The 23,972-nt window shown below is 33.7% G+C and overlaps 1 protein-coding gene across 5 annotated transcripts; it reads right to left on the bottom strand.

Moving 5' to 3' along the window:
• Positions 1 to 2,863: 2,863 nt before the first annotated feature.
• SEX1 (Pyruvate phosphate dikinase, PEP/pyruvate binding domain-containing protein) lies at positions 2,864 to 23,564 on the bottom strand. 5 transcript variants are annotated; one of them, XM_029275102.2, is made up of 34 exons: positions 23,354 to 23,564; positions 21,525 to 21,641; positions 18,158 to 18,199; positions 17,944 to 18,053; positions 17,745 to 17,823; positions 17,521 to 17,612; positions 17,257 to 17,410; positions 15,832 to 16,101; positions 15,363 to 15,701; positions 15,166 to 15,273; positions 14,948 to 15,046; positions 14,715 to 14,852; positions 14,523 to 14,614; positions 12,447 to 12,581; positions 12,056 to 12,218; positions 11,861 to 11,950; positions 11,594 to 11,779; positions 11,025 to 11,087; positions 10,863 to 10,925; positions 10,715 to 10,774; positions 10,360 to 10,512; positions 10,137 to 10,220; positions 9,397 to 9,573; positions 9,210 to 9,316; positions 8,849 to 9,062; positions 7,982 to 8,085; positions 7,681 to 7,819; positions 7,392 to 7,517; positions 6,315 to 6,425; positions 5,461 to 5,559; positions 4,640 to 4,813; positions 4,428 to 4,520; positions 4,118 to 4,233; positions 2,864 to 3,421 (listed from the first exon to the last, which is right to left on the bottom strand). In XM_029275102.2, exons 2-34 carry the CDS (start codon positions 21,531 to 21,533, stop codon positions 3,217 to 3,219), a joined length of 4,194 nt encoding a protein of 1,397 aa, XP_029130935.1. In that variant the 5' UTR covers positions 21,534 to 21,641; positions 23,354 to 23,564; the 3' UTR covers positions 2,864 to 3,216. The 5 variants fall into 5 exon arrangements, with proteins under 5 accessions (XP_029130935.1, XP_020237483.1, XP_029130934.1 ...); XM_020381894.3 differs by lacking the exons at positions 21,525 to 21,641; positions 23,354 to 23,564 and adding exons at positions 18,881 to 19,148; positions 19,295 to 19,453; XM_029275101.2 differs by lacking the exons at positions 21,525 to 21,641; positions 23,354 to 23,564 and adding exons at positions 18,881 to 19,148; positions 19,295 to 19,453 and having other exon boundaries at positions 14,523 to 14,611.
• Between the last annotated feature and the right edge of the window lie 408 nt (positions 23,565 to 23,972).

Here is a 23,972-nt window from a genome sequence, read left to right as displayed (position 1 = left end):
TCAGAATGGGCATCCAGTTGCTTACTTTAGTAAATAGTTCTGTCCCAAGCTTTGCAGCTCTTCCACTTACGTGCGCGAGTTGTGTGCCATTACCTCTGCTATGCAAAAATGGCGTCAATACCTCTTGGGGCGTCATTTTGTTATCCAAACAGATCAGAGATCAATAAAAGAGCTGCTCACACAGACAGTACTGACACCAGACCAGCAGAAATACTTAGTCAAGTTATTGGCTTTGATTTTGAGATTCAGTATAAACCGGGAAAGTTTAACAATGTTGTTGATGCCTTATCACGCGTGGATGGTGCGCCTGTATATGATCCGGGTTCTGGTCCTATCAGTGTCTCATCCAGACTTTTTGATCGATCTAAAGTCTTCCCTGCACTCTAACTCTGACTTCACAGCATTGCGTGACAAAATAACCGCCTCCCCTGATGCTTTCCCTCTTTTCTCGCTGCGCGATGACTTAATTTTATATAAGGGGAAGACATGGTTACCGTCATCCTGTACTTTCATTCCCTTGCTCCTACAAGAATTCCATTCGACCCCCATGGCTGGTCATACAGGCGTCTCCCGCACGCTTAGCAAGCTTGCTGTTAACTTCCATTGGCCCAGCATGAGGAAAGATGTCCAAGGGTTTGTGGAACAATGTGCCATTTGCCAACAGACTAAGATACCAACGCAGCGTACTCCGGGGTTATTGCATCCTATTCCACCTCCTTCGCGTTGATGGGAGGATCTTTCCCTTGACTTCATCGTGGGCCTCCCAAAGGCTTCACCATTATACTGGTAGTTGTTAACCGATTTTCTAAGGCCGCTCACTTCGGGATGCTTCCGAAGTCATTCTCTACGACGAGTGTGGCTCAGTTATTCGTTGACATTGTTTGCAAACACCATGGTCTACCTCGTAGCCTTATCTCTAATCGTGACCCATTTTCCTCAGTCAGTTTTGGCGAGACCTTTTCAGGCTCAGAGGCACCAAATTGCGAATGTCAACTGCATATCATCCGCAAACAGACGGACAAACCGAGGTGACCAACAAAACATTGCAGCAGTACCTCAGATGTTTTGTCCACCACAAACCATCACTTTGGGGCAAGTTTCTCTCTTGGGCTAAATGGAGCTTCAATACCTCAGTCAATGCCTCCACTGGATTTTCTCCCTTTGAGGTGCTATATGGTCACAAACCTCCACTCTTGCCACCAATTGTCCCCAAGGATTCAGCAAATGCAGCGGTTCAGTCAGAGCTCTCTACTCGAAGTGACATTCTGAGCAAACTCGAGTCTAACTTGCGGAAGGCACGAGACTCCATGAAGAAGTTTGCTGACCAATCTCGCAGGGAATTGAATTTTGAGGTTGGCGACTTGGTGTATGTGCGCTTACGCCCTCGTAGGCAATCCTCTGTTTCGGGGACACATTCCGCCAAACTGATGAAGCGTTTCTTTAGGCCATTCAAAGTCAAACAGAAAATTGGCACAGTGGCTTATGAGCTTGAACTCCCTCCCTCTGCCAGAATACATAATGTATTCCATGTTAGTTTGCTCAAGCCTCACAAGGGGCCCGTTACTTCTGCCCCTCTTTCCCTTCCTCCGGTTATTGAGGATAACCACCATATTTTAGAGCCTGGTGACATCCTCAATTGGAAAATGGACACGTCCTCCAATCCCCCACAGGTGCATGTCTTAGTCCATTGGCAAGGTCTTCCTCGAGGAAGCCACTTGGGAGCCTTGGAACCAACTCCAGCAGCAATTTCACCTCAAGGACGAGGTGTTTCTCGAACCCGGAGGGGATGTAAGGGACTCAAGGTCCTTTCCATTGGTAGATACTCATAGCCCAACAAAGGCCCATACTGAATTGCCTCATGCCCCTACTGTCATGGCTGCACCAGAGGGTAGCTCCAAGAGGTCTCGTCAACAACCCCAACACCTGAAGGATTAGTTTGTCACGTGTCCCTCCTCCCGTAGAAAGGGCAATTCTGTTAGAAGGGAATAATTGTAATATTCCTTTTTTATTAATTGCTTATAATTAGTTTGTGTGGTGGTTTCCAATTGGACTATATAGCTCACGTTTGTATGCGTAAAAGGCACGGAAGATATAGAAAAGTAATTTACTTTCTCTCTGAAGATTTCTCTCTCCTTTCTGTTATTCTCTGCTGCCACTTTCTTCTTTCTACAGTACCTTTCACTATCTTTCACGAAAGCATTTTTAGGAACTAATTTTTTATAAGAACATTTATAGGTATTCTTTTAATAGTTAATTACCTATACACTACCAGTGTAAATTTTTTTTACACTGACAACCAATTATATATTTTAATTGCACCATGTCATTATTAAAAGTAAATGTATTTATAGTGACATGACACAACTAAAAGATATGATTGGTTGTCAGTGTAAAAAAACTTTACATTAACAGTATATAGGTGATTAACTTTTCTTTTAACTTCTTAACTAATTAAATATTTTATTTATCATATTTATAAATTAAATCAATCTCTATAAATTGAATGCAAACGACTATCTAATTTCTAAAATACAATTTATTTGTTTAAAAATATTTATATATACAAATTTTGAATATAATTTATACATTCAAATATAATATTTATTTATATATATAATTCATTATAAATTTTAGTTATCTATAATAAACATTTAACCTGTGAAACATACATAGAAAAATACTACTAAATGTGACTCAGTTCAATATAAACTAGGTGTTTTCTTTTTTCAAACCTAGTCACTCCTTTTGATTTTCTATTTGAACTTGAGCCCTAGACATCATTAGATATCATCAAATTTAATGAAACCATCGAATACAACATAAGACTAATCATTTTAACTAATGCAAAATTTAAAAAGGGTACTTCGAATAACAATGTTGACATATTATTCAATCGCATATTATCGAACATAATCATGGTCCATACACCTCAAGTAAAATTACAATCTTCATTACTTCAAAGTAACTTTAGATATAACATAATAGAGAGAGAATAAGAACATTCATATTTTTCTTGATTTACATTATTCTACGTTTATATACGTATATATCGTTCCTTAATTTAATGTATCAATTGTATTGAATCTATAAGCCAAATTTGGTAATCCCCAGGTTTACTCTTGAACTCGCAGAAGCAGCCCCAGGCACGTTTGAAACGCCGGGTTGCACGGGGATAAACATAGTTGAGGTAGGTAGCTTAGACATGGGTATACATGTCTACATTTGTGGTCTGGTCTGCACAACATAGACTTTTCCATCCTTGATGACACCTTCAATGTCCTGAGGAGAGCCATACAATTCTTCAATTTCATTTCCTGCACGGGCAATGCTTGACAATATTGACTGACGAAAACTACCATCAACAATCAGTTTGTCTGATGTGTAATCAAGCACCACTGTTTCCTCTTCATCCATTGGCACACTGTTCAGAATGGAAACATAGTTAACCAATGCCAGAAAACGTGAAATGGAGTTGCAAAAAATTAATTCGAAGAGTTCACAAGACAGATTAATCTCTCAAATCTCCATGCATACTACTTATCCCAGGGATTCGTCGTGAAATTATGAAACAGAAAGACCGAAAAGTGAGATACACTTCGCTTAATGTAATATGCATGGAGATATAACTATACTCTCTTGTCCTTACACATCATTTTTTAAGCCAGACAAGTTATGCTAGACAAATTTCATGTTCAATTTGTTTGGAAATGACTTGTATCTTGAATATGATTTTTGCCTCAAATTTCATATTGATTAAAAGGGAAAAGAACCATTTCATTAAGATGACACAACACGTGTACACAATCCATTCCCCTTATTTTAGTAGTTATGTTGAATAAATTTCTCAATAAATACTTAGAGGAGAAAAAATAAAAAAGTTGGATGAATTAAGCAAGTTTCTTTGACAAGTTAAAATTAACTAATGTTCTTCAACCCTTATAGAAGTTCAATCATGTAACTTCTCCAAAACGTTAATTTTAGCTTATGGAAGAATATTAATTCATTTTATCTTATTTTTTCTTCGATAAGTACTTATTGATAAGTATATATAAGTACTTAATCACTAATCAGGGTCTATATGAAAGATGTCCACTGATGAGGAGATGTCAAAGTTTACCTGTCATAAAGGCCTGCACCAGCATAACCTTCTAGATCTTCACCATTAGAATCAGATCGGAAAATAATTGACCGTCTTATAAATAGGCCGACAGGTTTGCTAGGATAACCCAAGACCTAAAGAAGCCCAAAACAAATAAGGAAAAATTCTAACACTGGTAAAGGTAACTTCATGCGTCCATAATTTATTTTCATTTTTATTTTTTGTGGGGGTCGGGGGTCGGTTGAATGGAAAGGGAGCTACGGTCTCAATTATCATGTTCTTATACTTGACAAAATATAAGAATGATAACTACATAGACCAAAAGTACCTGAGGAGAATTTAAATCACGTTTTTTGCAGATAAAACTCAAAGCACGACCAGGATAAGCTCCAACAAGTGTTTCTCCAAGTCCCTTTACTACCTATATCAAAAGAGCATCACCCTCAAAATCATTGCTTCTTTCCGTCTCTCTTAAATGGTGAATACGTTTCCTTAAATTAGTGGAAGAATAGATGAAAAACATGACATCATTAAACATACCTCAGCATATATTTCTGACGAATCTCCAGAGGACGGGTTAGTTGTGTGAATGACAAAAGCATAGTCAGCATTTATCACTTCCTGAACAAGGACCGCCATGGAAAGATAATCGTGGTCGAGTTTCACTTTTCTTGTGCTGAAGTATGCTCTTTCGTTCCACTTTGAGCCCCACACCTTTTGTGAATCAAACAAATATATTGATTCATGAGCAGTAAGATAAATAGAAACTACACATCTAACATGGATATTTTGCAAGACATTTTTATTTTGACTGTACATCGCTAGCATGTCCAGGTGCAACAAACAACTGAGGAGATTTTAATAAAATAAGTGATGAACAAGGAAAATCGGGGGATAGTAAATTGTGCTTAAAATTGCATGAGAAAAGGAAACCAACGTTACAAACTTAACTAAAATTCAAGGTTTTAACTCATTCCATGCATCATATTAAGGATTTCTACATATCGAGTGTTATACAAGAACCAATAAATTCATAATTGAGAAAAAAAATTCATGAAAAATAATGTTAAAAATTGATTCTGGAGAATAGCATTTGAACAATGATTTCCAGAACACATCATTTTGTACAAAAAGAGTATGTGATATATATGATGAAAATAAATGGAAAAAGAAATATTGGCCCCTGGAACATGTCATGAAAAATATTTCAAATTTATATTGACCATATTGAAAATGTAAGGGCAGCGGACAGCAGCCAAATATACAAGAAAATAAAACTTTTTCTTGCATTAGATATAAACTTTAATGAAACAGGCGAACCTAGTTTATGAAATATATTTTACATGGACAGAAGTCTTAACCTTTTTTATAGCCGTCCAGGCTTGTTCCCAGCGTTGTTCACCTTCATCACCCGGCCAAGGCATTCCTGAACTCTTCATTTTAGTTTTCAACTCCTCTACCTGAATATAAATAATTCATTGGCTTCATCTGTAAGAATTCACATTATTTTCACATGGAGTTCTTTAAAAATATAACCAAAATAACAGAACTCTAGACTAGAAATCAACTTTTGGTATTCCACACTGAGTAACAGTTATGTGAAGTGCGGGAAACAAAAATAATGGCCTTCTTTTAACAACAAAAAATTTAAAACAGATATTTGAAAAGAAATATTTGAAAGGGGAGGAATGGAGTATTTGGAGTGTCATAACAGACATATTGAGAATTGTTTTAATAAGAATGATTGTAAGAATTCCAATTCAAGTGGAGTTATTAAAGAGGAATTCTTTATAACTTATTTAAGCTGTTTTTTCAGCTAATTATTTTTGCTGATTGGCAGCCGTGTTCATAGGAAACCTCGTGCCTTTTTTATAATGTGTATGATAAATAGGGACCAATAGTTGTACAGTTTGATATACAAAAAATACCAAAAAATAAATAAATTATATTCTGATTACACAAAAACCCTGAATATATCAAAATTATGTATTAAATATTTTACATAACAATAATCAAGTGCAAACGTTGTCCTATTAGGTGGTGTTGGCTAGCTACATAAATCAATGATACCACTAGACTCTATCAAAGACCAAATTATCAATAGACTCATTGAGCAAAGGCTCTTTTAGTTTTATATGCAACAATAAGAATCAAAAGAAAGAAATTATGTTTTTCATATCATGTCAAAGTTAAGCCTAGTATTAAATAAACATACCAACTGGGATGGTGCATTCAACTGCAAAACTGTTTCCCGAATCTCCTTGAGAGCACTGAAGTCTCCCTCAATTAACTTCATTTTCAAAATATTGACCCTCTCAGCTACTGCCTGTTAGTTAATATGCAGTCCAGGATTTCATTAGACTACAGGAAAGATTTGCATAAAGTAAATGAAAAATGAGATGAAGTCATAGATGTCATATATACAGTTACATAATCTTTGTGATTTAATCCTATGGACCACTATGCTTTAGTAAAAGAGTTTACCTCCGCCATAACCTCATCTATATACAACTAGGCTATAACACAAACAATAAGGTAGGGGACTTAAAATGTATTAAGAACAGTTCATCATAAAATTTTATATGAAAATTGGATTCTGCATCTTATAGTGTATTTGAGGAAGGTGATTCAGTAGGGAATGGAGAAGAAAGGGAGGGATTATCAAAGAATTAAAAACAAACGTGTGTTTGGAGGAGATGATTTAAGTGGATTTGTGAGAAAATTATGGTGGGACCCATGTGAATTTAATTCCACTCTCTAATGGGTGGAATTGTGTGGAATTTTTCACAAAAAAATACTTGGACAAGACTAACCTACACTATTGTCTAAATAGTTAGTTAATAAAAGGTAAAAATGTAATTGTCTAAATAATATATTTTTACATAAAAATATAACTATATAAAAAATACAATTTTAAAATATCAATTTCTCTTTATTTCTTACCCGATTCCATTCTACCAAACAACTAAGAATTCCACATTATTTCTTACTTATTTTCTATCAAATCAATTCTCACCTATTCTCTTCCATTCCCCCCTCCCCCAAACAAAACATTAAAGTTCATATTCAAATTTTATGCACCAATGAAGAATTACTAATTCTTTTGTATACCAATTGACAACTGCAATGGATCAAATACATTACGTTTAGCTATTCAAAAGCCAGAATCAGAAGCCAATTTGAGTGCGTATTACAAATCACAATTCCTGTTAGTTAAAAAATCTCACTAATACGAGCTGCACAGTGCATTATGCAACATGAAAACATGGGCAAAAAGAATAAAATGTAGAACCTGATTTGATTTATCAGAAAGAACGTGTTCGAATACTCCAAATGGTAAGGCAACTGAAGTAGGAATTCCAATCCAAGAAGCTACTTTCCCTTTTAAATAAGAGATATTACGAGATTTAGCTCCAACCTGGGAAAACACAACCTTATGCAAGTTATGCTGAAGGAAACCTGAATAAGAAAAGTTAATATGTATACTAACACATCTGGTGTTTGGCTATATGATAGGTAGAAAAAGACATGAGTATAAACGATATAACTGCCTAAGTTAACAGAGCATTTTGAAGCCTGACCATTTCACCAGTGAATTCTTCAGATGAGACAGCATATCTACCACTAAACTTCTTTCTGGCCAGAGATATGGATGGCACAGAACCATCATCTTTCAGGTGAGTTGATTTGTCATCAATAAACTCACCCTCCTTGACCTCACTGTAAGAAATGCCAAAAGATAAAGAAAAATAGTATAAGAAAGGAAATAGAACACATCAATTTAGGTTGTGCAGCAGGAGGTGACGTGAATATTTTAGTGAAAAGGCATTTAAACATCTTTTGAACATCAATCTAAAGCAGAAATAATCTTATCGTCGTTACCTATAAACTACATCAGCAGATGTAGGCTTTAACCGAAAAAGCTTTCCTTTATTTTCTTGGAGGCTGGCCAGGATATTGGGATCGAAGCATGTCGCAAAACACACCTGGAAAACTAGAAAGTTCAGCATTTGACAGCCATTGCAAGTGAAAATCTTATCAGCAATAAATATCTTATCATTTATCATGATCAAAATTTTAAAAATTGCTTAATACACTGTTGATATATCATCAGAGATAATTTTTCTTTATGTACAGAGTAAAATATCACCTATTTTGTCACATACATATTATTTAATTTTTCTAAAGTTGGCATGCAAGATAAGTATGATACAACAATACTATTATCCCATTAGATGACTTGAGCCACATGGGTCAAAAAACATCATTCGGCTTGATTAAAAGAACACAAGATAAGTATGATAACTATTTTATAATTTTGTTCTTGGATTAATGAACATCACTTTCTGTAACAGGTTAGCTGATGAAGCATGTCAAGTCTTTTAATCAAGTCTGTTTATAAAAACAGGAATTTATTTTAAGATATCATTGTCGTTTAAGAATCTGTTTGGATATAAACTTAAAAGAACTTTTCAGAGCTTCTCTACTGAAAAAAAAAAAAAAAAAAAAAAAAAACTCTTTATTTTCAATAGAGAATCTCTCAAAACTCTTCTAAACAGGCTCTAAGTGCTTTAATTTACAGATGGAGCATACACTAAAATGTCATTATAGTTAAAGAAAGAGAGCGCAATATTTGACTGTGGACACACTGATCAAGTGCCAAATTAAACATGAAATACACAGGTCCATGATTTAATAATAGTAGCATTAAATATAAGCAAAATAGCCTGGCTATCCGAGGCATGATACCTTGCTATTTCTTGCTCGTACTGAAACATGGGATAAGACATCGGGCATATCAGGTGTCAGGACAGCAACTGTACCATCTGGAATTTCTTCCTCTCCTTTCACACTCTTGGCTATCAAAATTGTAGGTCGCTCATATGATTTGTTTTGAACAGCAAGCAACTCATCTACAACCTCAACATATCCAACAGTCTCAACTGGACTAATAACCTGCCAGCTGTTTCAGGTAACTATAATTGCATTAGAAGGTTATAATTATCAAAACAATAGAATAATGGCATGCAGTCTTGCATGCTAACTATTAACTATATTATATTTAAGATGAAATCAGGGATTCAACTTAAACAAGCTTGATCAAGTCCACCTTCCAAGATTAGCTGTCTTTCGGAGCACAGGATCCAATCGATTCAGAAGAGTAGACAAAGAAGCAGCAGATCCAGAACGGATAATTTCTTCAGTAAATATTTCCACCTGCAAAAAGAGATTTTCAAGTGAGAAACAAACGAAAAAAAATAAAAGATAGGAAACAAGACAAACCAAAAAATACGTACAGCCCATCTGTCTACACCAAGCAGTGATCCAAGGTATTCTGCCGATGGCTGCAGAATTTGCTGGTATAAATTAGCCTTGTTCGTGAGTGCAAGGCGTGTTCTGTCAAGAACTGATTTTGCATACAATGCCCAATGAGTATCTTTACTCTTGCACATGCTTAAGGCAAGATCCCATCCCTTTCAAAGAAAAAGAGAGATATTAAATTGTGGTGGATATTTTCCTGTCTAGACAAATAGACCAGGAACATCTACAAGACCATATACAGTACCATCTAGCAGTCAGCACCAATACTGGTAAAGCATATGTGGTTTTCTACTTCCTAGTATTGTTATGAACCTTTTATAAAGTATAATCATTTTTTAGAAGCTTAATTTTGCACAAAACAATCTTAATTCTCAAATTAATGTGGAATGGGTATTTACAAATTAATGTTGTTGAAAGAACTTCCCACATTGTTTGACCATATAACTTTAAATTATAATTCATAATGAATAGCTGTAAATAATAACGAGCTCATGACATGGACTTATATTTTTATACTAATAATTGCTACTTTGCCACTGCAATTAAATTCAGCTTGCATTTAAAACAAAACATTTTAAAGCAGTGAACCCAAGGCTTTGTTGTTAGAAAATAAAAATAAAAAATACAGATGACAAACCACATTTATAAGCTTGAGGCTGCATTTTGAAATAATATGACTAGTGAATATGAAATAAAAATGGGAAAATCACTATACCTTCAAACAGTAGATAAGATCTTCATTGTCATCCGATGAAAGTGCAAGATTTTCAAGAACCAAGGATATGAGGTACATAATTTTCTGCATAGTCCATACATCAGCATATCAGACTGCATATCTTTGCATATTTTATGGTCTACTAAAAAAACTGATTTAAAATAATCAACATATTCAGTAAGCAACATTTAAAAACAGTTAGACCCTCAAAACAGGGAATCACCTCAGATCCAGCATTATTTAATTCCTCGTAACCCCTTTCCACTGCTGTTCTAACTGTAGAATCAAGGGCAACATCCAAAAATAAAAGATCTTTCAGACGACCTTGGGATTTACTGAGTGATGGTTGGAGTTCCTGACGAGCCTCAAGCAACCCCTATTGCATAGAAACAAACATATTAGTGTGGTATAAATAGGCTAGAGCTTTGTCATATCACCTCAAATCAATATCAATTTCATATTATTCAATAGCATATTCTCACTTATCCTTTTTCCATACCTAAATTCTATAATTTCAATTCAAACAAAAACTAACTATTGAATATTGATTATATAATTTATATTAAAGTAGCATATACCTCAAGAAGTGGTTCAACGTTCTTATCTTCAACGTGTTCCATGACAAACTCAAGTAATCCCTGCTTAAGGCAGATCAACCATAATTGTTATATTTCAGAAGGCATAACAGCATCACAAACAAATTTATAATGAGTTAATCAACATTACTGGAAAACCAGTAGGTAAACCCGGCACTGGATTTATCTGCACTCCGACCATGAAGCCCTGACCCTGAGGAACAATGAAGTGTAAATTAATGGCATAAAAATCTCTCAAAATATAAGAACAAGATGGTTCCCTAGGCAGCAGAGGTTTTATCAATCTTGTTACCTCAGATTTGTAGCCCATACAATTTGATATAGCAGATTCAAGATCTGCACCAGAATGAACTGCCTGCATATGTTGTAATCAAACCAAAATCATCATATGATAAAATATAACCCACAAAGTGAGCCACATATGTCAAGGGTGGGAACACAGGAATGGACAAAATTTTCTAAGAAGCCCACTAAAAAGGGAATGAAAGGTGAAATAAATCTTCAAATCAGTAGCAGTAGTAGATGCCTATAGAATGTGAGGTAGAAACCTAATGAACCTCGCCCTCCCCTTGAAGCTTATCATTGGCAACAACAAACCTTATCCAAAAAAAAAATTGAACTCCAATTCGTTTACTTTTTTATGCCATCAGGTATACAAAGAGACTGCAACTTTTCTATCTTGATCATATCCAATTGCATATGTACCCATATTAGCACAACAATAAGAATTATAACAAAAAAGAAAAATATTGAATAGAAGCCAAGAGCATTTTCAAATGATGTGCACCAACTAGCTGAAAAAGAAAAAAGAACAAGAAAAAAGAAAGAACACATAATTAAGACCACATATATAAATACAACCTTCAAAGTCCTCATGTAGTTTCCCAGATCTCGCAGAAGACCTTCCTTCTGATCTCTCCTAAAATTTGGTTCGGAATGGATGGCACGGTCATAACTCAGAAGCCGTTCTTTTGTTATTCCATTGTCATTCAATGTTTTCCAGTAAACTCCAACATCGAAGTCACTATTTATATAATCAATTAGTGCCTGGAGGGATTTAACGAGAAACATCAAAGGTGAGGAAGATAAGGCAAACCATAAGGATTACAAAGAGAACAAGTACATTACCTGACAAATTACAACATCATCAGGACTAGTATTATTGTGTAACTTCTGGTGCCATTCCTCCATCATTCCACCTTTGCAATCATTATTTCTCTACAAGTCAAATAGAAATTTTGCATGTAATTTAATGTCAACACATATGCAGACAAAATGGAAATAGGCAGACACTAAACAAAAGCAAATAAAAATCATATGTACCTGGATAACAAGGATTTCATCCCGAATCCTCTGTCCAACATCTCCTTCACCTCCACGACCAACAGTAGACAAGATCATCCTCACAATTTCCCTATACTGTGGATAACTTGCATAAACATCCTGGAGCAAGTCTGTAAGCCTATCCTGTGCTTTACTTATCTCACTGTTCCAATTGGTAATTAATACGTTTGATTAGAAGAGCATCAAGCACAGACAGGAAATACATGATCATAAAATATATAGCAAATGAATGACTTGTTTACAAAAGAAAGACAATAAAATAGTCAAACCGAAAGCAGAAAGCTAATATTTTGATTCATAATCTAAAACATTCTTCATTTTCCAGAAGAGCGTAAACCAATTGATGACAAACAATTTGTTGGAAGTCTACCGTGGCTTCACATTGTAATTTTTGTTCCATATGAGCTGCCTTGTAGCCATGAATCTCATCCACACCAACACCCCCGCAAGACCCAGTTGACCAGCTTTTTTGGCTTCATCTATCAAATCCGATGCAATGTTAAATCTAACGAGAAAAAAAAATAGGATGAGTGACCAACCTAGATCCAAGGACTGATTGCCACATCAAGGACTGATTGGAAGCAAAATAATAATGCAGTAAAATATCCATATGCATGTCACATTTTGTTCAGCCAAATGCATCATGGTTGGTTTTACAAATGAAAAGGGATATAACAAAAAAGGAGGAACCCTATCTTTTACACAAACTATTTTACATGTCCTTATTATTAGGTGAAATTTGAGTGGGTCTCACTATTTAGCTAGCTGTTACACAAACTATTTGACATGTCCTAATTATTAGGTGAAATTTATGTGGGTCTCACTATTTAGTGAGACATACGTGAATTTCACCTATAATAGTGTAATGTAAAGGGTGTGTCAAAAAGTGTGTTGCTGGCACTTTTCTAAATAAAAAGTTATTGTCTAGTACTATCAATAAGAAATGATGCTTAAACCAACAACAAAAGAGGATAAGCGCTTGACAGGGAAATTAAGTGTGATCAGTCAACAAATGAAAAACCCAATGAGAAAGAGAAAGAGAAAGGGGGAGAAAATCAAGTTCTTTTCAAATTCAAATCCAACAAAGGAACCTAGGAAACCTCCTCTGTTTTGAAAATGCCCACTTATTTCTTTTCATGTATTTCACTAATATTGAGGAGAAGAATTATTTGTAAAGATGGTGCTTATATTAGACTGGCTGAACATAGCAGACGACCTAGTTTTGTTCACAAAAAGGCATGTGTTATCCAAACCTAAGATAATATATTAGTGAACCCACAATAAGTAGTCAGGGAATAGAAGGTGCCAACATGCAGAAAAAATCAACCTCAAACTAGCATAAGTTAAATATTTGTTTCAGAATATCATTAAAAGTAGTTGTCAGGATAATTTATCATCTCACAATTAACATCATTTTCCATGTATCTATGACACAGGAAAAATTGCATTTCCAGACTAGAATGTCAGTCAGTCATCACTACTCCCATACAACAAAATAGTAACGCAGTCTCCTTTGACTAATTCATCCTTCTGATATTCACTGACTGATTTTTTACAACAAGAACACACACACACATCAAGACTCAAGAGTTGATAATATTAATTAGGGGCTGCACTTCGAAATTGAAAGATATGATACTAAAAAATTATAGAAAATAACCCAAATTCAAAAGCATTGTGTAAAGGTGGTGCTGAGATGAACCAAATATATATTCTTTTCACTAACAAAATATATAATTTATCAAAGCTATCATAAAAGAGATTACCTACTTCTCGATAAAAATTTCATCTCGTATAAAAGGTATCAAATTAAATATGATAATAACCAAAATTCAGCTTCTTGTTACAAATGTCTTGGTTTAACATATTTTACACCCATAGAATCGGACAAAACAACTTAAAAGTACCTCTATCAATTTGGAACATCTATCACTTGACACATGAAAACCAAATCAACCCAACCTAATCCAATCAAAATGAAGTTATTTCACTTAACCTCATGAGCATCTTCCTTTCACAGTTTGATAGATGTCTCCCAATTCCAAAATTGTAATTCTATAATATTAATATGACTCTCAATATGATAAATCTAAAGATTAATTCTTCATGGATATCAAAATCAAAAAATAAAAAATAATCTCCAATACTTCAGTGATGAGTATTTTCAACAAACTAATAACTCAACTAAACCTTTGATATTACGTGCATGTAACACAAAGACGTGGTATATGGCATAGGCAGCTGGTGGCACAGGAAGCTCGGTTTGTCTTTAAGACTATAACTATCTGTGAGAGACCCTGGGCCAGTCTATATGCCACATGCTCTGGCACAATAGTACTAGCAAATAATGTTTTCTTAAGATACTGTTCAAAACCTTGTTTCTAGCATCTGATGACAGATAACAATAATTTAATAAAGTAGTAAAAGTGTTTAAGGGATTCCTCACCGATGCATGAAGGACTTTTGTGCCTCACTTTCCTTTTCCGCTATTTTATCCAACAAGAACTTGGCTGTACCTTTTCCATCACCAACATCCTTCTAATGGAAAAAAAATATTGTTGGTCATAATAAGATGGTGACATACGCCAACAACATTTGATAAAGAGGAAATACAATAAAAATTTTCAGGATGTGTAACCTTTTGTATCTCCCTCTTCCCACCAAATTCAATATAAAAATTTGATCCATTGTTCTTTATCCATTTTCCATCCGACAGAATGACAAAAGGCATTCCTTTAAAAGTATCATCATCAACCTCTATATCCAAGGACTGGACCTGAAAATTGTATTGATGGTATTAAATTTCTTTAGGTTCAAATCTCAAAAGGCTTGATGACTAAAAATACATCTTCAGATTGATACAGTAGACACCTCATAAGAAGGATGAGATGAGGAACCAGCTTTGAAAGGTGTTTCAGCAGCCTCATTCATAGTAACAGATCCAGGGGGCAGAGCAGTTGCAGGTGGTACCTAAGATTGCCATTGAGTTTCATGTAAATGAAATGCCCATAGAGATGTGATAAACAAATACAACAATTTTAACAGCCTAAGTCTTCCTGTCAGGTTTACAGTTAACAATATACACTCACCAGCCACTCTTCAGATGCTCTAGATAAAGCCCAGTGAAGTGTAAAAGGTCCTTTCGAGTCTGTAGCCAGGTGAACCTTAACCTTACCAGCATCCTTGGTAATGAGGACCTTAAAGATATGAAAGACTATCAAAATTAGGATGGTCAACAAAAGAAGACCCACTAGCAGAAAATGTCAATTTGACAAAATCGTCTCACCAGAAGACTATTATTATCAATCTTGTATATTGCCTTATTCAATACAAGACCACTTTCATATTCTTCCCTAGCGTTGGCATAATTTTCAATTACTGTCAAGGCTTTTGGAGCATCTATAACTTGTTCAACTATATTTTCAGCAACATGTCGGTTGATAAGCTGCACCAAATCTCTCTTTTTCCTCTGTATTCTTTCAGCACGGAAGTATTTTTTGGTTTTCAATTGCTTGGCAACTTTAGTTTGTATCTCTCCTTTGATAATCTTCTTCCGTATCTCATCCAAAGAAGCACCCTTCTCCAGCTCTGCTAACAGTTCTTTTCTCGCTTCCTCAAATTCCATCTGATTCAATTGAGCAGCGAGTGCCAAAAAGGCTTGTTAGAATAAAATGAAAATTGTAATATTGACAATCCCAGTTATTAATACTCAAAAGAAAAAGAAAAAAAAATCAGAAAGGATGTCAGAAAGTTACAAGTTGTTGTTCCTGAGAGTAGTTAGGCTTCCCAGCTTTTTCCCAGCGTATAAAAGCTTGAATCTGTACAAGCTCATCAGGGATGGTTTTTGCTTCAGAAGCAGAAGGCTTCTTTGCTACAGAAACAGAAGGCTTCTTTGCTTCAGAAACAGAAGACTCCTTTACATCAGCAGGATTATTTTTGTTAGTTAACCTTGCACGGAGATCTTGTACAGAAGTACCCCTGGCTACTTCCTCCAATAGTTCACGCCGAGCTGCTTCATATTCCTCCTATATGTGAAGACAAAATGCATTAGTCCTGAGTACTGACTCAAGCAGTAAAAGATATCAAGCTAATGTTGAATTCCAACAACAATACAAGACAACAGTGTGATAAAAGCCATTTCCCATAACATGTTGGATTATCAACACATGGACTATAAAGTACTGATTGTGATATAAACTTATAAACCAAAAGAAGCAAACATGTTTACCAAACTTCTGTGCAAACACAAGGAATCAAATACAGTAAATCGTCCAATTTCGTGTAGAGAATTATTGTGTCAAAAGTAATGAAAAGAGCAGGGAAACCAGTGGTTTTATATAAACAATGAACAATAAAAATTAACAAATTCTCGTAGAGAAAGTAACTCACAGTGCCTGTTGTACAGGGACATCTCCTTTTAGCTTTCCCTTATATAATCTCACTTTAAGGCATAATAACCAAAACTAACAAAATGGTCATTATGCCCTAACATCCTAACAATGGGTTATTTATCACAAAATCAAAGGTGGTAGAAAATCAATCTAATAACCTATATTTTAATGCAATTATCAATCTTTCTAGAGTGGTTATTTATCATGATATAAAGCATGGATGTTTAACGAATGCAAAAGAGTCCTCGCAAATGGCACTTATAGGGAAAGTGCCAATCCAACAGGCACAAGAACACTATCTTCTTAGATACATATCATTATAGAGAAGACAGATATGCTGCTTTTGGTATTCTCAATCACAAGTGAAAGTCTACTCTTATCTCTGAATAATATTTCATGGAAGGTAAAGACAAAAACAAGAGAGTGGATCATAAAACCTACTGTGAAAGATCTTAAAATCAACTAAAATGAGGATCAGGACTGGGAACGATAAAGCTAGAGAATACATGAGCATAGAATTAAAAGGAGATTGCATAGACTAATCTTGTTCGGAGATTGGAATGGCAAGCATAATCAAAAAATGTACTACCCTGGATACATTCAGAAATTAATTGATATATTCTCCAAAGGTAAAGCAGAAAAGCAATATATAACATCAAAATTGGAGAGCAAAACAAACTAAATGTTGATCTAGGGAAATCATAAAAATAAATAAATCAGCAGAAAGAATTAGCAAACTTCAAAATTAACAGCCAAAATGCAAGCCATGAAAATCATATAATTACTGACCTTCTCTTGCTGTGGAGTGTACATCTGCTTACCCTTTCGCTCCCATCTAAGATATGCTTGAATCTGTACAAGGTCTTCAGGAACTGAAACTTCCTGAGATAGCTTATTTTTTACTGGTAACTTGATGTGAAAATTCTCACCATTATTCTTAAACCTGTACTTAGAGAGAGAGAGAAATAAATAAAAAAATAACTATGTTCAAATTTACTATGAAATTGTTAATTGAATAAAGGGAAAAAGGAAACAAGATTATGAAAAGCACACCACTTATTTTTAGTCTCATCGAGTATGAGGAACTCAATTGCTTGTGCAGCAGGATCGTCAATTTCTATTTTAAGGGAGGATCCCGAGTCAGACTAATAAAAAAAAAGCAAAAGCAAAAAATAGTCAAACAATAAGCAAATTCATATTTAAATCAGAAAAGTCGGTTTACAAACACTCCTAGAAAAAAAATAGAAATTCTTTTGCAGGCATTATTGAAAACTTACTTTCATAAAAGGAGTTCTAAGAGCTCTGTTCTTATAAACCTTAGTTCCATCAGGATGACGAGAAGGAAGTACCCACTTCCTGAAAACAAAATTTAAAAATAAAAACTCCTTCAAGTTACATATCATTATTAACTCACCCAAACACTTAAAAAGCTAGAGGAATTTCATAATAACTTGCAAAAACTAGTACAGAACATACCCTGGCTGATCACGCACAACTCCCCAATGTAAAAGCAGAGAGCCACTACTATATGAAACCTTAATATCTACTTGTCTTGCAGCTCCTGGTACTGAGGAGCTAACACCGACCTGCTCCATTGAATAATAGCATCCATTATTGCTAATAACACAATACTAAAATCTCATACTTATCATTCATAAACAAAATTCAACAGATTGGTCCAGTTGTATACCTGTAACTCAATATTTCCATCGAGGTTGAACCTCCCAGAAAGCTGCTCCACGGCCAAAAAGATGCAGTCAACACAGCATTCGAGTTCAAGTTAATAAAAGCAAACAGGCACAGAAATACTTCAAAGAAAAATGTTAACGGCACACTCTTTTCTATCAATAAAAATTTATAAAAAATCACAAAATTTTATAATTCTCACATCTTGTTTAATGAATTTATCTCATTATTTTGTAATTTTTAATAAATTTTAAAACATAATAAAGAAAATGTTAAAAAGAGTCTATATTGTCCACTACATTGAATTATTGATTAAAATCTATGTGCGCACGCATGCGAAATGTTAATTTTAAGCCCAAATTAACCATTACATATACAAGCCACTATCTCAGCTACAATTATTTAATGCCTCAAGCGAGTTAACGTTATATTTTTCAATGCTCCGCCTCAGACATTGTCAAGAGTGAACATGCTTCAGCTTCAGCATTTCCATTAAGATTACAGTCTCTTTATAATAACATTTTTACAAAACTGTATTCAAAGTTACCTACCAGAACTCCAATACGATTTTCTCAGCAGCATTAAATAATAATAATAATAATAATAATAATAATAATAATAATAATAATAATAATAATAATAATAATAATAATAATAATAATTGTAGTAGTAAAAATAATAGTAATTATGAGGATGATATGAAGATGTTAGGGTGATTGAAGCATACATCAGAAGCCGGATTCGTGGTTAACACAGCGCGTGGAATAGCGTCGACGTGGCGGTGCTTTCCCATGGCTAATTTGCGTTTCCTCACACACAAGCTGTTGCCGCGAAAATTTGTAGAAAGCGAAGGATTCTTTCCTTTGTTGACACTCACCGCGAAGGAACTAACCTTACTTTGATGCTCCGCAACCGTTTGCGTTTGACAAAGCACGGTCTGGTGGAAGATACTTTGGCTCATCTTCGCGGCGGATCCACTCCTTATCACTGTCACTCTACACAAATCCAAGCCACGCCATTAGCGCAGCACGCGTTGATGATGAAGCACGACACTGGCTCAAATTGGCGATGCAAAACGACACATATACACGATGAAAGGAACGCAAAAGTGAAATTGGCGAGGAAGCGGAGAGAGAGAAACCTTTGTGTTGAGACGGTGGAATGGAACGTGGCAGTGGCTTCTCGGTTGGCGCTCCAGAATAGTGTGAGATTGGAATCACGTGGAAATGGGAGAGGAAAATATCAAATATGGAGAGAGGTTGGAACTGTGCGTGTGTGATATGGGTTGGTTCACTCGGGAGGATGGAGTGAGGGTAATATGATTATCAACGGGAAGGGACACGTGGCGCGATGGTGTTGGACGGGGTGAGGGATGGAGAACTTGTCACGTGCTTCATCGCATGAAAGCACAGTGTCTTTGAGACAAACCCGTGGGGCCCGTGAGAACCGATACTTTCTCTTTCTCATATTCACAACCTCTTTCTTTCTTAATTGCCCCTGCTTTTAGACTTAATTTCAATTATACCCTTCTTTTGTGTCCAGGGAAAGAAATCACACGCTGAGAATTTCCGCATTGTTAGGGGAAATAACGAAACTACTTTTTTTTCTCTTTTTTGACGGCAAAAATTGCCTTGAGATTTTTGGGTTCAATTTGTGTGGCTTAATTAAACCATTGAAGTTGCTTTTAAATAATGTTAACCTTAGTTGGGTCTGGTTGATTATGCTGGAAAATTTGAGCTCATTCCCCAAGGGGTATTGTAGCCCGGTTACGAGGTTGCTAACTTGACTTTCTTGTTTAAATTCATCTTGGAAGCAATATATTTTTATCATTCGTGATGCCGTATCTTCTGACAAATCTCTCTATAATATCTTCGTCTTTATAAAAAAAAGTAAAAGATTAATATATTTAATCTTACAAATATAAAAAAAATAGAATCTGATACTTACCATACAAAAGGTAGAAGAAGCATTTGACACTCTTACCATATAAAGGTAGTTGAAGGATTAATAGAAGTTTTTTATTTTTAATGAGTATAGGAGGTATAACTCTACTAAGTTGATCCATTTATATAGATAAAATGCATTTCTATTTGTCACTTCATGTTTAAGCAAAAGATTGCATTTCTTATTAAGAAACATAAATATTTAATTTTATATTAAGAATTTTTTGTATAAGTTGTTATATGAAGAGTTATAATCATTCTTTTCTCATATATGTAATGTTTTATTATGTCAACAACATTGACAGGTAATTAATGTAAATAATGTATTTTATATTACCATTTATATTGGTTATAACTTATGAGTGAATTGATGTAATATAATGTGCAATAATCTTTTTGCATTTTAAAGAAACTTTACTACATTAGTTCAAATTCAATTAATATAAAATTTTTAAAAATATATCTTTAACTTTAGTAATTTTGTGTTTTCATTTCTCTCGCAACTTCATTAGTTTTATCTCTATTTATGACAATCCTTTTCTTTCTAAAATATTTTTTCTTATATTATAATAAATATAAGAATTAATTTAATAATATTAAAGTTTAATATGGGATAAAAGATTCACATTTGCAATTTACTAAATAAATTTTTTAATAAAAAGGAAATATAACTATTGAAAATAATATGCACTCAATTGGCCTTTACAAAATTTCTCAAAGATAATATAGATCCAAAATTGGAACTCCAAATAAAATAATATAAAAGAGTCTCTCTCAACTACTCAAATGTCACATGTCTCATAGCATAAACAAGCAAAATAAAACTAGGAAGCTTAAGCTTCATCACCCACATTATCATTTTTTTCAACATAATGCTCACTTGTAATGATGATCCACCCAAGCAACAACAACAAAACAACAATGAAAAAGGGAGTGAGAATACATCTCACATATGTAAAAGCACATATAAGAAAGTAGAGTAGCATCTAAAAATATATCACAAGATTGTAGCTCAAACACAACCAACACACACAAATCATGACACTTGACACATAGACTCTTATGTTCTTAATTTTATATGCATGTGATATCATTAGCTCTTTGTATAAAGCGCATATATATGAAGCAACCTAGGAGGATATGAAATCACACAAATTACCTCACTGGGTAATTTAACATCTAATCTTGTGACACCTTGTTACATTAGACACAATCCCTTACTAACTATTTATTTATTTGTTATGAAAATGATAATAAATCTTTTGCATTTATTTATAAGATATTTTCAACGTAAAACATAAAGAATCGTGATCTTAAATATGAATATAAATTCTTATTATAAACATATACAAGAAAAATATGTATTAATTATTTCTTCCTATACATCATGAAACCAAATCAAAGTAGTATATATAAATTTTGCCTTACCCTTGCCATGAGTATAAGTAAAAATAGTCTTTAATTGTCGTATCTCCTTGTCGGTCTTCACAATTTTCTTGATATTTGTTGTGATGAATAAGTCTGATCACTATACTTGATTAGTAACTTCATGTATATTCATCAAGTACATGAACATAAAAGAAACAAAGGAGTGAGAATTTTATAATCTTGACTTACTTATATACTAAGGGTAAGAATACTTATCCTTAGTCACATAGGAATCTATATGGGAAAATAGAATTAGTTATAGTTTATTTATTGGACACTAACTCTTTTAAGTACAAATGTAAAAACACTTACCTTCAAACATACAAGACTTTGTGGGGAAACTAGAATAGTTGTACTCAACTCTAACTCGGTATGGTTTTATAAATACATACATCCCAACTTATAAATGGTATAATTCCATCCCATGACTAAATTTCAATATATCAATGAGATACTTCCCTGTCCAAATTTAGAACGTACTAACACCAATCACAAAATGTTTGAGTAATTATTAGATTGGTTAGGTACAAATTTCAATACAAGGCGCTATTGTGACCCTTAATTTTCTCTACCACCTGACATCTTACCTCAAAGCCTCTCCCTAGTGGGAACCTGTCTTTCATCCCTCAACTTTATCATGTTGTAACTTCTAGTGCAAGGCACCATATTGTCAAGTGCCTCTCACGTCGTCATATTCCTTACAATACATCAAAATATCTTTTTTTTTTTTCTACATAGACTTCCTTGATCTCATTCACCATGAGTACCAATCCATAACAATGTACCCTTAATCTTAGAGATTTTTCACATAACATACTAGTGTCAAGATACAACAATATCAATCCGCAATTGTAAATTTAATCGGTATAATAAAAATTAAAAGTACATAAGTTGATTGAAAATAAAGAATTAATTTGGTAAAAAATACTTTACAAAATAATTGGAATAAGATACTTTAAAATTTATTTATGAATAAGTTAGTTAAAATAATGAGTTTTAATAAAAATTAGTTGGTATACAACTTTACTGATTAGCTTTGAACAACTAGTCAATGTATAATGCACTTTTAAAATAAACAAAACAGTTTTAAAAACTAAAATATGTATATACTGGAAAGATCTATGAAAATAGTTTCTGGATTGGGAAATTTGTATTCAACAAAAATCTACAAAAATTATAAAAATTTATAATTTTATATGCAATGTGAAAAGCTACTTGGATAAAACTGGAATTCGAAGCTCATACTATTATTAAAATAATTCAAACTTATTACTAATGTTGAGTACATAAATTGGTTTTACAAAAAGCCAAAAATCATAATTTAATTTGTTACATATAATTTATGATAATTTCTTGAATATAGTGTTCATTCTTATTCAAAATCGTTATCGTCATTATTATGTAATCGTTATCGTCTTTGCTTCAAAACCTTTTCAAGTAATTCCAACACCTAAGTTGAAGTCTTTTGAGTTTGATTTTCAACAAATCTAGTTTTAGATCATTTGATAAGTAAAATGAAAGTTATGCAATTTTCATTGAGTCGTGTTCAATAGAAATATGGGCTAACAAATTTCTAGGTAGAGATTCATAGTTCTGGAAAGTATTAAATAAACTTAAAAAATTCAAGAGAAATTTTGGTTGAGTCTTCCTTTAATTTAGAGTATTTTCCAAAAATAATTGGAGCAAAATCACAACTAGAATCGTTCCTATAAATTTTAGAACATCAACACATCCACACAAATTTAATAAGAAAATTTATCAATAACATAACATAAATGATAATTAAGTAAAATAAAAGCATAAAGAGATCAATTTTCACTCTCCTATACCTTGGGTTAGTAAAAGTGATGATTAATATTGATTGAGAAGCTTTGGAACTCTTGTAATGGTGGTGGATGAAGGATGAAGACCATGAAGATAACTTTGATGGTGGTAGGAGATTAATAGAGATTATTTTGTAACATGGTGTTCTTAGAACATAAAAGCTAAAAAATTGAGAGAATTTGGGAGAGAAAGGGAGATATTCTCGTGCTATTGGAGAGGAAGAAGGTGATGTTTGTTGGCTGCCCACAAATGGGCTGTTTATAGGCAAAAATGGTGCTTAGTGTGGGCTCTATGATGTAAGCATGCTTATGTCATAATTTATTTTCCATTAAAATTAATTGGCATGTGTGGAAAATAGAGAGAAAGAGGAATTGGCAATAAGTAGAGGATAAAGCGTTAATTTTTCACTTTCTAATGCCTTTATAAGAAAGAAGGTTTCTCTTGTACTAATAATGATCAAAGATTATTGTTGCACTAGATTTCTTGTTTTGATATTAATTGATCTCAATTTTTATTAAAACTTTATGAGATTTTCATTTAGATATAAAAATTAAGTTTCATGATTTAAAATTATTTTCTTAATTAATTTCAAATTCTCATTAGTTATTTTAGTACTTTTAGTTA

This window comes from Cajanus cajan, chromosome 5 (genome assembly GCF_000230855.2).
Source record: "Cajanus cajan strain Asha chromosome 5, NIPB_CcT2T_4, whole genome shotgun sequence".
Classification (NCBI taxonomy): Eukaryota; Viridiplantae; Streptophyta; class Magnoliopsida; order Fabales; family Fabaceae; genus Cajanus; species Cajanus cajan.
Note: the sequence above shows the minus strand (reverse complement) of the source record. Positions and strands in the feature narration are given on the sequence as shown.